The 17,236-nt window shown below is 40.8% G+C and overlaps 2 protein-coding genes across 4 annotated transcripts in view; one reads left to right on the forward strand and one right to left on the reverse strand.

Moving 5' to 3' along the window:
- The window catches only part of LOC133632488 (zinc finger protein 391-like), a 33,268-nt gene that overhangs the window by 8,784 nt on the left and 7,248 nt on the right, over nt 1-17,236 (reverse strand). Inside the window, exon 2 of one of the 3 annotated variants that reach the window (XM_062024936.1) lies at nt 16,088-16,269. The exons of the other annotated variants lie outside the window; for them this stretch is intronic. Coding sequence (XP_061880920.1) covers nt 16,088-16,240 — 153 coding nt within the window. The 5' untranslated portion in view covers nt 16,241-16,269. The remainder of the gene's footprint in view (nt 1-16,087; nt 16,270-17,236) is intronic. 3 annotated transcript variants of the gene reach the window in all.
- On the forward strand, nt 3,096-8,353 carry LOC133632466 (uncharacterized). The gene is made up of 10 exons (XM_062024886.1): nt 3,096-3,420; nt 4,478-4,588; nt 4,709-4,823; nt 5,000-5,850; nt 6,019-6,205; nt 6,321-6,569; nt 6,735-6,859; nt 7,227-7,273; nt 7,358-7,506; nt 7,634-8,353. The coding sequence occupies exons 1-10, from the start codon at nt 3,259-3,261 to the stop codon at nt 7,819-7,821; spliced, it is 2,184 nt and encodes a 727-aa protein (XP_061880870.1). The 5' UTR covers nt 3,096-3,258; the 3' UTR covers nt 7,822-8,353.

Below are 17,236 nucleotides of genomic sequence, written 5' to 3' on the forward strand. Positions count from 1 at the left end.
GCGCACTGCCGATGAGCGAGTCTATTCATACAAAAGGCGCACCGGATTATAAGGCGCATCAAAGGCCTACTGAAATGAATTTTTTTTATTTAAACGGGAATAGCAGATCCATTCTATGTGTCATACTTGATCATTTCGCGATATTGCCATATTTTTGCTGAAAGGATTTAGTAGAGAAAATCGACGATAAAGTTCGCAACTTTTGCTCGCTGATAAAAAAAGCCTTCCCTGTACCGGAAGTAGCGTGACGTCACAGGAGCTAGTATTCCTCACAATTCCCCGTTGTTTACAATGGAGCGAGAGAGATTCGGAGCGACAAAGCGACGATTACCCCATTAATTTGAGCGAGGATGAAAGATTCGTAGATGAGGAACGTTACAGTGAAGGACTAGAGAGGCAGTGCAGGACGTATCTTTTTTCGCTCTGACCGTAACTTAGGTACAAGCTGGCTCATTGGATTCCACACTCTCTCCTTTTGCTATTGTGGATCACGGATTTGTATTTTAAACCACCTCGGATACTATATCCTCTTGAAAATGAGAGTCGAGAACGCGAAATGGACATTTAAAGTGACTTTTATCTCCACGACAATACATCGGTGACACACTTAGCTACTGAGCTAACGTGATAGCATCGTTCTCAAATGAAGATAGAAACAAAATAAATAAATCCCTGACTGGAAGGATAGACAGAAGATCAACAATACTATTAAACCATGTACATGTAACTACACGGTTAAAAATTCTCAGCCTGGTAAGGCTTAAAGGCCTACTGAAAGCCACTACTACCGACCACGCAGTCTGATAGTTTATATATCAATGATGAAATCTTAACATTATAACACATGCCAATACGGCCGGGTTAACTTATAAAGAGACATTTTAAATTTGCTGCTAAACTTCCGGTTCGAAACGCCTCTGCGGATGACGTATGCGCGTGACGTAGACCGGGGAACACGGGTATGCCTTCCACATTGAAGCCAATACGAAAAAGCTCTGTTTTCATTTCATAATTCCACAGTATTCTGGACATCTGTGTTCGTGAATCTGTTTCAATCATGTTCATTGCATTATGGAGAAGGAAGCTGAGCAAGCAAAGAAGAAAGTTGTCGGTGCGAAATGGACGTATTTTTCGAACGTAGTCAGCAACAACAGTACACAGCCGGCGCTTCTTTGTTTACATTCCCGAAAGATGCAGTCAAGATGGAAGAACTCGGATAACAGAGACTCTAACCAGGAGGACTTTTGACTTCGATACACAGACGCCTGTAGAGAACTGGGACAACACAGACTCTTACCAGGATTACTTTGATTTGGATGACAAAGACGCAGACGTGCTACTGTGAGTATGCAGCTTTGGCTTCTAAACATTTGATCGCTTGACCGTATGTGCGCAACTTTTTTTTGCGTATGTACGTAACTTTTTTAAAATATATAAGCTTTATGAACCTTGGGTTAGGTGAACGGTCTTTTGGGCTGAGTGATTGTGTGTGTTGATCAGGTGTTTGAATTGTATTGGCGTGTTCTATGGAGCTAGGAGCTAGCAGAGGAGCTAGGAGCTAGCATAACAAACACGCAGGTGTTTTTATGCAGGATTAATTTGTGGCATATTAAATATAAGCCTGGTTGTGTTGTGGCTAATAGAGTATATATATGTCTTGTGTTTATTTACTGTTGTAGTCATTCCCAGCTGAATATCAGGTCACCCCCGGCTCTCACAGCATCTTCCCTATCTGAATAGCTTCAACTCCCCACTAGTCCTTCACTTGCACTTTACTCATCCACAAATCTTTCATCCTCGCTCAAATTAATGGGGAAATTGTCGCTTTCTCGGTCCGAATCTCTCTCACTTCATGCGGCCATCATTGTAAACAATAGGGAACTTTGCGTATATGTTCAACTGACTACGTCACGCTACTTCCGGTAGGGGCAAGCCTTTTTTTTTATCAGATACCAAAAGTTGCAATCTTTATCGTCGTTGTTCTATACTAAATCCTTTCAGCAAAAATATGGCAATATCGCGAAATGATCAAGTATGACACATAGAATAGATCTGCTATCCCCGTTTAAATAAAAAAAATTCATTTCAGTAGGGCTTTAACAATGCTGTTGCTAACAACGCTAAGGCTAATTTAGCAACTTAGCAACCGGACCTCACAGAACTATGATAAAAACATTAGCGCTCCACCTACGCCAGCCAGCCCTCATCTTCCCATCAACAGCCGTGCTCACCTGCGTTCCAGCGATCAACGGCGCGACGAAGGACTTCATCCGTGGGTTTGGCGGCAAGCATCGGCTAGGCGTCTGCTAAGTAAGTAGTCCTTGTTGTGTTGCTGTAAGTATTGTACTTAGCCGCTAATACACCAATCGATCCCACCTACAACGTTCTTCTTTGCAGCCTCCATTGTTCATTTAACAAATTGCAAAAGATTCACCAACACAGATGTCCAGAATACTGTGGAATTTTGTCGAAGAAAACAAGAGGTTTTTGTATCTGGTCGATGGGGTCCAACCACTTCCGTGGATTTTGTGACGTCACACGCATAAATCATATCCAAAGGAGTTTTTCAACCGGAAGTGTGGCAGGAATTTTAAAATTGCACTTTATAAGTTAACCCGGCCGTATTGGCATGTGTTTCAATGTTAAGATTTCATCATTGATATATAAACTATCAGACTGCGTGGTCAGTAGTAGTGGCTTTCAGTAGGCCTTTAAAGGCCTACTGAAACCCACTACTACCGACCACGCAGTCTGATAGTTTATATATCAATGATGAAATCTTAACATTGCAACACATGCCAATACGGCCGGGTTAACTTATAAAGTGACATTTAAAATTTCCCGGGAAATATCCGGCTGAAACGTCGCGGTATGATGACGTATGCGCGTGACGAAGGCAGTTGAACGCGTCATCTTGGAATAGGTCCCTCCCAATTTAAACAGCTCTGTTTTAATCGCTAATTTCCACAGTATTCAGGACATCTGTGTTGGTGAATCTTTTGGAAATTTGTTCAATTAACAATGGAGACTGCAAAAAAGAGAGTTGTAGGGAAGCGGTGTGTTGCTGCTGGATGTAGCAACACAAACCAAAACACAACCGGTGTTTCATTGTTTCTTTTCCCAAAAGATGGCGGCCAAGCTTTACTATGGAACAAAGAAGTCAAGCGAACACGGTTGGATTGGACGACACATACGAAGTACAGTGTATTATGCAGCGAACATTTCGAAAGATCATGTTTCGAAGAGGGTCCCTTGCGAATGGCAGAAATGGGAATCAGCACTCGTCGACTCGTGCTGAAGAAAGGTGCGAAGCCAACTATTTTCGATAGACCACGGACAAGTCCGGAGCACCCTACCCCCTCCACAAGCGGACAGACTGGGCACATGAGGTCTGCATTTGCCAAAAGGGAAAGGAAGAGGGTAAGAATCTTGATATCCAGTTTTCATAGTCAGACTACACTGTTCCAATATCCATTTCTTTGTTCTCAATTGTTGAAACCCCCCCACCTCCACACCCCGGATTGTAAATAATGTAAATAATTCAATGTGATTATCTTGTGTGATGACTGTATTATGATGATAGTATATATATGATAGTATATATCTGTATCATGAATCAATTTAAGTGGACCCCGACTTAAACAAGTTGAAAAACTTATTGGGGTGTTACCATTTAGTGGTCAATTGTACGGAATATGTACTTCACTGTGCAACCTACTAATAAAAGTCTCAATCAATCAACCAAAACTAACACACACAGTCATAGACTACTCCAGTGGTTCTCAACCTTTTTTCAGTGATTTTCCCCTGTGAACATTTTTTTAATTCAAGTACCCCCTAATCAGAGCAAAGCATTTTTGGTTGAAAAAAAGAAAAAAAATACAGCACTATGTCATCAGTTTCTGATTTATTAAATTGTATAACAGTGCAAGATATTGCTAATTTGTAGTGGTCTTTCTTGAACTATTTGGAAAAAAAGATATAAAAATAACTAAAAACTTGTTGAAAAAATAAACAAGTGATTCAATTATAAATAATATTTTGTACACATAGAAGTAATCATCAACTTAAAGTGCCCTCTTTGGGGATTGTAATAGAGATCCATCTGGATTCATGAACTTAATTCTAAACATTTATTTTGTTGAAGTATTATTCAATAAATATATTTATAAAGGATTTTTGAATTGTTGCTATTTTTATAATATTTAAAAAAAAATCTCTCGTACCCCTTGGCATACCTTCAAGTATCCCCAAGGGTATGCGTACCCCCATTTGAGAACCACTGGACTACTCCATGAACAATGAAATAAATTAACAATAAAATAGTCTACATATAATTATTGCTTCAAGTTCTAGTCAAGTTCTTCTGCAGTATAAAGTATCGTACATTTACTGACATTACTGTCAATAGTGTCAATACTGTCAATAGATTACAATAGACAATAATATAAAGTATTGTACATTTGTACATTTACAGACAATAGATCAGATCATGGACAGTACGACTACGGCATCAGTGGCGGATGCGGTGGATGAACCAATGGCAATGGCACTAGATTTGCCTGATGAGGAGGGCGATCAAGATCAGGTTCGATTTGTTTTCCTAATCAATGTTCAAATGGATTACAGTTCAAGCCCAATCCAAAAGTATTCATAATTAATGTAAATGAGGTATCCATATTACATGTAGCTGTTTCTCCATTTCCAGGGAAATACAAGAGAACAAGGATGCCAGACGGACTGGGTACCGATTGGGACAGCACCAACAGCAATGACCAGTAGCAAGAGCACCCAAACAGGGAAAATACATCATAGATCAAAGGGTATGTCTATTTCGGTGACGAACATGATTCTGCACATCACAGTACACATTGCACGCTGCCTGTGCAGAGTAGAGTAGACAGATAAATTAGGTGATTCAAAGACAATAATTATTATGTGATTCTAGTTTAATTTTAACAGATTATATAAAACAACTTGTGCTTGATTTTATTGCTAGGACACCAGGTGACCCCAGATATCCTCGAGAGGGTTAGAGCTCGGCCGGCCAGGGTTAGTGAAGTCCCATTGTCAAGTGTAGCAGCTCCATCTGACAGCCCCGAGATGCAGACTAACATAGCAGCTCCAGGTGTGTCTGGAATGCAAGCCAAGCTACGACCACCTCCTGCATTGTTTGATGAAGGACCAGCATCAAGTCCCACTGCGCCTTTTGTTGGTGGTTCTTCCGATGACAGCTATGTGCCGAGTGAGTCAACGACATCGGATCCGTGTCAATCTGACGGGTCGCCAGATCGCCCATGTACTCACCAGATGCATGAAGAGGGCTGCCACAAGGAACCGAAGTACATCATCTTTGAGTCGTGCCTCCAGAGTCTCGTCAAGTGGTGTCACTGTCCAGTCTGTGGCAGCCAGGACATAAGCCCTTCTTGGGATTCGAACGGTACACAGCTGACCATGACTCTTCAATGTGCATCATGTGACCAGAGGAGTAGTTGGAGCAGCCAGCCAAACATTGGCCCTTATGCCGCGGGCAACATCCTGCTGTCTGCTGGCATCCTCTTCGCTGGGGCATCTTCTGGCAAGGTGTTGCAAGTGCTGAACAGCATCGGAGTGGTCACGTATGTGAAGAGGACATTTTTCAACCACCAGGAGCTCATCCTGCAGCCAGCCATCAAAAAGGTGTGGGAGGAACAGCAACGGACGCACCTCACCATGCTGCAGGTGGAAGGCCGACCCCTCGTCCTTGGTGGTGATGGGCGAGCAGACAGTCCGGGACACAGCGCCAAGTTCGGTACCTACACCACAATGGAGCTTGTGGCCAATGTGGTTCTCGACCTTCAGGTTGTACAGGTACGACCATATAATCTCACTAAAACACTAGTAACACAATAAGCAGATAAGGGATTTTCCAGAATTATCCTAGTAAATTTGTCTAATAACATTAACCATTTCAATGTATACTAAGCCCCTTTTTCATTTTTTTCTTTGCTCATTCCTTTTCTGTTATATATATTTCAGAGCAACGAATGTCTTGGCAGCTACCATATGGAGATGGAAGGACTGAAGAGGATGGTGGAACTGCTGATCAGCTGGGACCTGGATGTCGGGGTGCTGGTGACAGACAGACACAGACAGATCGCTAAATGGATTCGTGAAAACATGCCCAATACACGGCACTGCTATGACATCTGGCATGTTGCAAAATGTTAGTTGGATTATTTGTATGCATGACAAGTTGTGAAGTAGTGTGTACATATCAGTGATCAGATGAATGCGATATTGTATTTAATCCACAAATTTCTGTTTTTTTCTGTTTGTAGCCATCGGAAAGAAACTGAAGGCCATCGCCAAGCATAAGGACTGTGAAGACCTGAAGCCCTGGGTGCAAAGTATAATCAACCACCTCTACTGGGCAGCAGTGTCTACACCGCCTGGAGAGGGGGAACTTCTGGTTGCCAAGTGGAAGTCTGTGGAGCGACACATTCAGAACATCCACAAGGACCATGGCGACCTCTTCCCAATTTGTACTCATGGACAACTGCAACGGCAAAAGAAATGGCTCAAACAAAGTGAGTAGGCAAATAAGTTGCCCGAAAGCAGTGAGGGACTAGCAGTATTTTCCTGCACATCTTTTGAAAGTCAAAAAATTCAGATAAACTTGTAAGTAAATAACCAGTTTAAGTTGACTGGAACATTTTTGTAGAAACGTTGTTCTATTTTAAATTTATGTTTAGGTTCACGCTCAGCAGTGAAACTGGAGGAGGTGGTCAACAACAAGTCCCTGCTAAAAGATATCGCCATGCTGTCGGGTGAACACCAGACTTCCAAGGTGGAGGCGTTCCATAGCCTTATCATACAGGTGAGAATTAGACTGATCGCCTGTAGGTGGTGTCGGTGGTTACCACCTGCCACTAGGACTTTGGTGGCCAGGGAGCAAAATACTAGAGCATACTAAATGAAGCCTTGATACAGTCAGTGTAAGCAAGAGAATGTTGGAGGTCCAACATAGTGGCTGGCATCTTGGTGAGAAAGATTGCAAACAATTCTGGCGTGGTGTTAACATTGAAAACAAAACAGCTTCATTACTGCAGGAGATCAAGCTTTAATAGCTGACTATTAACAGTTTAATACACAAACATTTGTATTCAAATTTACAAACAATTTATAAATTTACACACACATTGTATGGACGCATGACTGAATAAAGTGTCTTTTATCTTATACAGTTCGCACCGAAAATGTATGTCTTCTCATACATCGGAATGCTGTGCAGGTATGTTTCCACACTAATCTAAGTGTCACTAGTGTGTGCCATACTTTAGTACTAATTATTACATTATTCTGTTACCACACCTAGGAACCTGCTTGCTGGGCTGCACTGGAACGAAAATTCGAGCCGCCCTATAGCCACTACACAAGCGGGTGCTGAGCGCTATGCAGTACGCTACCCGAAGTATAAAGCAGGGGGCCATGTGGTCAAGAAAATCGCGACAGAGCCAACATACCGTAAGTGTAGAGGACACAAAACATGTAAACACTTGACACTTTGTATCATGATAATAATACTGTCAAGTTTCACTCTCCATGAGTATATTATGTTGTGAGCAGGAACATGTACAATTGTATTTTGCAGGCTACGTAGATGACTTGATCAGGGAGGTTGTTGCTGGCTGCAGACAGACCCCTGACGAGAGAACACCACTCAGCGTCACTGTGGATGTGCCTCCCTTCCTCTGCGATGAACTGGAGAAGCCAGACAAGGAGGAAGCCATCGCCAAGCACAGGAGTCGCTTCGGTAAGTGTGAAATGCCCTCCCGGTAACAGTTAGAGATGCTACCTCAGTAGAAGCATTTAAGTCCCATCTTAAAACTCATTTGTATACTCTAGCCTTTAAATAGACCCCCTTTTTAGACCAGTTGATCTGCCGTTTCTTTTCTTTTCTCCTCTGCCCCCCCCCCACGTGGAGGGGTTATTCCGGTGACCATGGATAAAGTGCTGGCTGTCCAGAGTTGGGACCCGGGGTATACCGCTCGCCTGTGCATCGGTTGGGGACATCTGCGCTGCTGACCCGTCTCCGCTCGGGGTGGCCTCCTGCTGGCTCCACTGGACCCTCACTAATATGTTAGACCCACTCGACATCCATTGCTTTCGGTCTCCCCTAGAGGGGGGGGGTTACCCACATATGCGGTCCTCTCCAAGGTTTCTCATAGTCATTCACATCGACGTCCTACTGGGGTGAGTTTTCCTTGCCCGTGTGTGGGCTCTGTACCGAGGATGTCGTTGTGGCTTGTACAGCCCTTTGAGACATTTGTGATTTAGTGCTATATAAATAAACATTGATTGATTGACTGATTGATTGATTGATTGATTTTATTGATTAAGTACAGTGGCCATGTAGATTCTGTTGCAGTCACTGCACGTCTTGGAACCCCGTGTAGTCCATCGATGGGAATGTTGTCCTAATCTTATGTACTACACAAGCTGGTAGTACCACCCTTATGTCCTTTCCCAGATATCCCCAGCAGAAGCGGACAAACTGTCGATAGGCTGTGTGTCGTCTCCGCCTGCAAGTAGCAAATGATGGCAGCTGTTATTATCCGGACATGGATACACAGTGACTCACTGTTCTCTGAGATTCAAAAGACATTGTCATGCATTCTATTCATTTGTCATTTACTGTTGCAGTAAATTGTAAATATTGTTGACATCTACGGTCCATCTATGTAATACTTCTATGATATATAATGTCATGTGCATTGTAGCACAGTACATTTCACAGAATAAGAATAAGATAAGAAAGTGCTCATTCTGACTTATCTTCCAAAGGTTGATAGAATAAAGAATTATTTAAACTTATTAGTGCCTCACTCATTTTGCTGTTGCTGCAGCATGCCATATTGCTGTTTGTAGGCGTTATACGCTGTCTGCAGCACCCATTCATCCAGACACACAGATGGAAAGCCATGGTGGTCTATGATGCACGTCTTCACCCCCTCCTCCTCCATCGTTCTGGTCACTGCCTCTATTTCACTACAGCAGACACACTCAGCCACTGTCTCCATGTTCACACAGTTTTGACATGTACACCTGGAAATAGAAATGTTCATAATATTTGTAAATCAATTCATATTATTGACACCTGCAATCTGCAAACATGTGGAATAATTAATATTATCATTGTCTTGTTGTGGATCTTATTAATCTGCATGCATATTTTTAGTATTGCCGGTATATGGAGCTGTGGCCCATAGAAATAATGGGTAATTAATTAGGTTTGACATTGTGTCAATGATAGATACTTAGTGTATAGATAGGCCTGGGGTGTAAGTTGTAACACTAACAGTAACACATTGTGTCAATGATAGATACTTAGTGTATAGATAGGCCTGGGGTGTAAGTTGTAACACTAACAGTAACAGTGCAAGACTAGGCCACAAACTAAAACTAGTCTATAAATAAATAACATATTACCATTCTGTATTCTCAAGGCGATCTATGTCGTGTGCTCCTCCAGCATCAATAGCAGCAGCGTCCTCCTGACCGTCTTCATCAGCGTCGGGTTCAAAGCGATATGGCTCTATCCCTCTCACAGCTTCTTCCCTATCTGAATCGCTTCCACTCCCCACTAGTCCTTCACTTGCACTTTCCTCATCCACAAATCTTTCATCCTCGCTCAAATTAATGGAGAAATCGTCGCTATCTCGGTCAGAATCGCTCTCAGATCTGGCGGCCATCATTGCAAACAATAGGGAGCTTTGCGGATATGTTCAATTGTCCACGTCACGCTACTTCCGGTAGGGGCAAGGCTTTTTTTTGTCAGATACCAAAAGTTGCTATCTTTATCGTCGTTTTTCTATTCTAAATCCTTTCAGCAAAAATATGGCAATATCGCGAAATGATCAAGTATGACACATAGAATAGATCTGCTATCCCCGTTTAAATAAAAAAATTTCATTTCAGTAGGCCTTTAAAGGGGTCATATTATGATTTTTTCTAAATGTAAAAGACTTCCTTGTGGTCTACATAACATGTAATGGTGGTTCTTTGATCAAAATGTTGCATAGATGATGTTTTACAGACCATCTTCAAGTCGCATTCTGACAAGTCGCTTCAGGTGGGCGGTCTTATTTACGTGGCTCACTTTCGACAGCGTCTTCTCCCCGTCATCTTTGTTGTAGCGGTGTAGCGTGCAAGGACGGGGGTGGAAGAAGTGTCAAAAGATGGAGCTAACTGTTTTAATGACATTCAGACTTTACTTCAATCAACAGCGGAGCAGCATCTCCTCATCCGGAAACAACAACGCCGGAAATGTGTCCCGTGAAAAACCGTCCGACCGGAACTCTCTAATAACTAAAGTTCTGTGGGTGAATAATGTAAACCCACTACACCACACCGGTATGTTTTATCGCTTCCATAGCGAGATATAAGTTAGAACTTTACGCTACTTTATATTAGAAATGGCAACAGCAGAGGGTGAATGTCCCATAACAAGAAGATAGAGAAAAAGAAGAAGCTTATCGACTACGGTGGTGGCACGGACTACAGTGGCGGACACGCGCAAATTTTCAGGACTTATGCAGATCTCAAATACACATCAGCAGGCACCAGAAGGTAAGAAAAGTTGGTTTTGCATAATATTGTGAAACAAAACGCCAGATAATATGTCTGTTATTGGGTGCCATTTTGCAGTCCTTATACACACACCACAGTAATACTTGTATCTCTGACTATGGTAGCCGTAATGGGCCGACAATCCATCAAGCGGTGTGGCTTCAAAGTCATACCAAAACATTTTGACAGATTTTTGAGTGCCGTGTGTAATGTTCTTTATTTTCAATGGAACATTTCAAGTTTTGGTGTTGTTTACTGGCGTCATATTGCAGTCTACACGTACCAAAATGATTCCCGGGCGCGGCGCCGCTGCTGCCCACTGCTCCCCAAGGGGATGGGACAAATGCAGAGGACAAATTTCACCACATCTAGTGTGTGTGTGACAATCATTGGTACTTTAATCTTTAATCTTAATCTCTTGCGTGTGACTACCATCTACTGGTCACACTTATCATTACACCATGTACCAAATACAATTGCTTCAAGGTCGGTACGCACAACCAGAATTATTCCGTACATTAAGCGCAGCAGGTTATAAGGCGCACTGTCGATTTTTGAGAAAATGAAAGGATTTCAAGTGCGCCTTATAGTCGGAAAAATACGGTATATTTATACCGTATTTTTCGGATTATAAATCGCTCCGGAGTATACGTCGCAACGGCCGAAAATGCATAATAAAGAATGAAAAAAACATATACGTCGCACTCGAGTATAAGTCGCATTTTTGGGGGAAATGTATTTGATAAAATCCAACACCAAGAATAGACATTTGAAAGGCAATTTAAAATAAATAAAGAATAGTGAACAACAGGCTGAATAAGTGTACGTTATATGAGGCATAAATAACCAACTGAGAACGTGCCTGGTATGTTAACGTAACATATTATGGTAAGAGTCATTGAAATAACTATAACATATAGAACATGCTATACGTTTACCAATCTCCTAATCGCTAAATCCCATGAAATCTTCTTCCTCTGTGTCGCTTCTAAACAACTCTGCCAACTCCAAAGATATGCGCCGCTTCCTCTTGCCGTTTTCTGCTGCATATTTCACTACGTCCAGCTTGTAATCTGCAGTATATAATTTCCTTTTTGGTGCCATTTTTGTTCAGTCCTTCTCAGTTTTTATAAGTTACCGCCAATGTTGAAATGATCCATTTTTATAGCTACGGACGTAGTAGCAGGTAGCATTCCATGACCCACAATGCACTTATGCCATGACGCACAATGCGCTTCTGCCATGACCCGCCCCCGCCAAATTTTTATTGGTTGACGTGTGTGTGTGACGATTGCTGACATGTGTGTGACGATTGCTGACGTGCGTGTGACGATTGCTGACGTGTGTGTGACGATTGCTGACGTGTGTGTGACGATTGCTGATATTCGCCTCGTCTCTTACGGGAATGAGATAAATAATATTATTTGATATTTTACGGTAATGTGTTAATAATTTCACACATAAGTCACTCCAGAGTATAAATCGCACCCCCGGCCAAACTATGAAAAAAACTGTGATTTATAATCCGAAAAATACGGTAATATGAATCTCTACAGACCAAATTACACGACCGTATCGACTATTGTTGGATACAAAGCCCACGAAATACAGATTTATCGTTTTAAAGTATGCGCTGATTGAGCAGCTGAAGTTCAATTTTTTACTCAATGTCTCATAGTTAAATGTAAGGCTAAACGATTAATCGACATCAAGGTTTTAATTAGTGCGATTACGTAACCGCATGAGGCGGAGTTGTTTTTTCCTCCGCCGTCACCGACGTTTGAGTGACAAGACATGTTGGCCACTCCGAATTGTTGAGCCTCGCGTTTCGTCCTCGCTTCATTCAAACGGGGAGACAAGATCTCACTCTGTGCATCCCGCTCAGGTTTATTTAACGGTAGAATTAACTGATGGCAGTGAGCCCTCTGTTCAGTCATTCAAAATCTTTGTCTCGGTGGGCCGAGAGCCACTTACCGAGACCGCACACACAGGAAGCACGTACAGAGAACCTTGCAACTTGCCAGTGAGAAGTTACGCAGCGTAACAAAAATTAGGAGGAAAAAAGGATTGTGGGACTATTTCAACTTCAAATCGGATGGGCAATATGAGCCCATCAACACGGGTGAACGAGCAAGAATGCCGTGATGTCAACAAAAGAAAAGACGTCCGACCTAGTTGGGACAAACAAAGCACTTTAAGATGTTCAATATTTAGATTACATTTTTGATTAAAAAAATGGGAGTCTACTTTTTTTGCTTGTTTATCTATTTAGTATGACAATGTTATTTACTAGTAGGGATGATACTCGAAACCGGTTTTCCCGGTTGTTTGATAATAAAAGAACCGAGTCCTCGGACTCGAATCCCTTTTTGAGAACCGGTACCCGTTATCGAGACCACTATAGTAAAGAAAAAGAGTTGATTCTTTATTCGAATCCCGTCCCGACCAGAAATGCTCCGTGGGACATCACAAGAAATGACGTCACGTAGCTCAGTCATTAGGAGCAGATAGCGAAAGCAGGAAAACAATGGACGGGAAAAAGCGCTCCAAGGTGTAATAAAGTTCAAAACAAAAGCTATAATCCATCGAATAACTTTACTGAGAGATTTGAGCAGGGTACAAACACTTTTACGACCAACCGGAAACATAGCAACCAGGCTAGCAACGCACCTCCTTTACGGCAGCTGTCGCAACGTTCTTAAATCAACCGCAGCACATACATATATATACAACATATCTCCCTTTTTTAACTTTTGTTTTTCTCTCCTTGTAAACAAAACAAAATCACACTGTATATGTGTTGTCTGTCTAATTATAAATAATGCAGACGAGGCGTGTTGGCTGAGTTCTTGACGTTTACTTTCACAGTGTGGCAACATGCAACACTTTTCGGGGCTACCGCGCATGCGCGTCACTCCCGTTGCATGCTGGGTAATGTAGTTGTTATATTCTCTAGCTCATAACATCTTTCCCCCTATAAAGAAATAATGTTAACTCAATAAAGTGTATTTCTTTTTATAGCTTTAACTTTTCATTTTTTAGCATTGTTACCACATTTGCAAACAACTTTTCTCTTCATAGAATTTTCTTTCAATACGGAAATAAAGTGCAAAAATGTCAAAGCATCATAACTAAATAAATGATAAATAACAAAATAACAAACAGTTATGTCAAATAGCAGCAGAAGTGCACTTTTTGGAGAGTTGTATTATTTTCAGTTTTGTGCCCAAGGGACTGATTTTATTTAACACTATATTATTATTTATACACCTACAGTGATCACAGAGACAGGTTGTTTTTGTGTTACTGTATATATTTGTTTTTCTGAAAAATCCCACTTAATATACTTTGGGTAACAACAGTCAATATTTATTTTTTTTATTTTATTTTTTTAGGTGAGTAACAGTCAATATTTATTTATTTATTAGATTTTATTTTTTTAATTACACAATAAAAGTGAGCTTTTGTTAAACCAAATATTGTGTGTTTTTTTCCATATACAACAACCTATCTGGACTCGATAAGAGAATCGATAAGGAATCGGTTCGATAAGAGGATTCGATAATAGGCTCGAACTGGATAATTCCTTATCAAACATCATCCCTATTTACTAGGGCTGTGAATCTTTGGGCACCACACATTCCTCCATAAAATAGATAACAGCTGTGCTAAATTTCTATATTACTTAAAAGAAAACTGTTTTTTTTTATATATATATATATATAAAATGCTACCCAAACATTTAATGAAGTCAAATAAAAACTACGGCAACAAGTGAAGTATCCCATGTTAGAATAATTTTAACTAAGTTATCACAAAATGTTGTGTTTCAATGAGTTCCCGGCGAGAAGACAAAAGCTGTCTTTGATCCTACCAAGAAGAAGGCTTGTAAAACTCCACTGTGTAGGATGGGAAGCAACATGAAGGTGTTATGTTTCTTTGATGTATTGTACTCCACAGAAAGATTTTGTCTTGACCAGAGAACTACAAAGCCGAGAGGAAGCAGGGCCTACTCCCCTCAAGGCACCTCTTCTTCGAACTGTTTTACGACCTCTTCTTTGAACTATTTTACGACCTTTTCTTTTAACTGTTTTACGACCTTTTCTTTGAACTGTTTGTAATCAATGGCGATGGCTGTTTACGACCCGTGTCCCTTAGAAACAGCTGTTGCCATGTAATGAGGGAAAGCCCAAATAAAAGAGGAGGCGTACAATCTTTCGCCAGAGCGTGATGGAGACTGTGCAAGAGTACAGCCCAGACGCCTCTCCTCAATTGAGCCAAATTTAATTCTGTCTCTGTTTAATTCCTTGCTTCTTGTCTTGTTTAATAGATGTCATCCGTGTTTGAACCTGACATCCCACACTTCTCTTTTTTAAAGTAAATCTGTACAGCAAATATGGACATCTACATCAGCAATAGGATTTGCCTGAGTGGCTGGATTTTTGATTTTTTTTTTAATTTATTAAGATTAGTTACAAATTAGAATCGCGATTCCTTTGAAAATCGTTATTTTGACACCCCTATTATTTACCTTCCAATTACAGTACAATGGTAAACAATTCTACAGTAATGAGAAATAAAAGTGTATATCCTTTTAAATGGTTACCTGCATTAATATTATTTATTATGATTACATTATAAACACTGTATCATTTTTTATCGATTATTCCTTCAGTTTAAGAGCATGATGTAGACAAAAGCTCTTAGTCTGTCTGCATAAAGCCAAATATATTTTTTAAGTACATGTTTGCATATTGTTTTAATGTGTGGCACCTTGAGACAATAATATGTTTATTCACAGTCAAGAAGTAAGACGTCTTCCTTCGCTTGTTATTCTCGCAGTTTTATGCATCAATATGTATAAAACATAAACCTCACAAATTGAATTGCACATTTGGAGAGAAAAATCGCAATTCGTTTTTTTCCCTTTTTTTAATTTCATTTGGGATTTAAAATGTACGTAAATACTACAACATGTTTATATTAATCAGATTTGGTCTTGACCTCTGTATGTATGATGAGATTATCGCAGATCTTCAAGATGCAACCTTTTAATCAAATTTGAATAATAGGATATTGAAACTGATTTAGTGTATTTAAAGATTTCTTTTTTATTTATAAATGAAATTGTAAATGGGTATTTGGTGGGTAGATTTGGAAATGTATTGTATTGTATCTTGTATATTATATGATGATGTATATTTTAACTGTGGATCCCTGTCCATAAGCTGTGTGCTTCTAGGGATGACCTTTTTGCAGAACGGACTCTGATATTAACAAAAGAAACAATAATATAATACAAAACTATGTCTGTGTGTAAATAAATAAATATATAGGTATTAGTTTGGATTATCAGTGACACATGCCGAAAAGTCGCAATTTTGAAGCAAAGTTTTGTTAGGCAAAGTGTATTCATTCATTCGGTGTTACTGAGAGTGAGAGGTATTCCACGTTTCCCATGTGTATGCATGCTTACCTCGCACAAGATACTGTAGTCGTTGGCTCTCCAGCCTTCCCGGCCAACGTTCACTTCCCATATTTTTCTCCTTTCTGGGTCGCGGGGAAAGCGGTGCATATGCTTCCCCGAGGTATTTCGATAGGAGCAGCCCGGTGCTGCACAACAGGGCATGTTTACACGTGGGAAAACTCTTCAAAACCCTGTGAATTAAAATCGATGTCCGATGAGGAAGTGCAAGCTAGAGTTAGCTAGCTATAGCAAATGTGCATGCATAGCGGTAGCTAGAGATGTCCGATAATGGCTTTTTTGCCGATATCCGATATTCCGATATTGTCCAACTCTTAATTACCGATTCCGATATCAACCGATACCGATATATACAGTCGTGGAATTAACACATTATTATGCCTAATTTTGTTGTGATGCCCCGCTGGATGCATTAAACAATGTAACTTTACCATGAATTGATTAACGTGGACCCCCGACTTAAACAAGTTGAAAAACTTATTCGGGTGTTACCATTTAGTGGTCAATTGTACGGAATATGTACTGTACTGTGCAATCTACTAATACAAGTTTCAATCAATCAATCAAAAACAAGGTTTTCCAAAATAAGAGAACAACTTCAACTCCAGCTATGGAAAAAAGTGCCAACATGGCACTGCTATATTTATTATTAAAGTCACAAAGTTTGGGGGGTGTATATTGTAGCGTCCCGGGAGAGTTAGTGCTGCAAGGGGTTCTGCGTATTTCTTCTGTTGTGTTACGGTGCGGGTGTTCTCCCGAAATGTGTTTGTCATTCTTGTTTGGTGTGGGTTCATAGTGGGGCGCATATTTGTAACAGTGTTAAAGTTGTTTATACGGTCACCCTCAGTGTGACCTGTATGGCTGTTGACCAAGTATGCCTTGCATTCTCTTAAGTGTGTGTGAAACACTGGGTCGGCACGCTGTTTGTACGCAGGAAAAGCGTACGGTAAAACATGGACATAGGGCCTACGTCCGTGTTTTACCGGATACGTACCGCTCCGTACAACGGCGTTTTAAAAAGTCAGTGATGTTACTTCTTGAAACCGATACCGATAATTTCCGATAATATCAGCCGATATTATCGGCCATCTCTAGCGGTAGCTTAACCCTTGTGTAATGTTCATATTGTTGTTACTCAGC

This window comes from Entelurus aequoreus, linkage group LG17, assembly GCF_033978785.1.
Source record: "Entelurus aequoreus isolate RoL-2023_Sb linkage group LG17, RoL_Eaeq_v1.1, whole genome shotgun sequence".
Lineage (NCBI taxonomy): Eukaryota > Metazoa > Chordata > Actinopteri > Syngnathiformes > Syngnathidae > Entelurus > Entelurus aequoreus.

Coding starts and splice junctions, on each gene's coding strand:
- LOC133632466 (XM_062024886.1), top strand. CDS start 3,259: ATGGCAGAAATGGGAATCAGCACTCGTCGACTCGTGCTGAAGAAAGGT. Junction 4,589..4,708: donor AGGAGGGCGATCAAGATCAG/GTTCGATTTGTT, acceptor CTCCATTTCCAG/GGAAATACAAGAGAACAAGG. Junction 7,507..7,633: donor CGCGACAGAGCCAACATACC/GTAAGTGTAGAG, acceptor TGTATTTTGCAG/GCTACGTAGATGACTTGATC.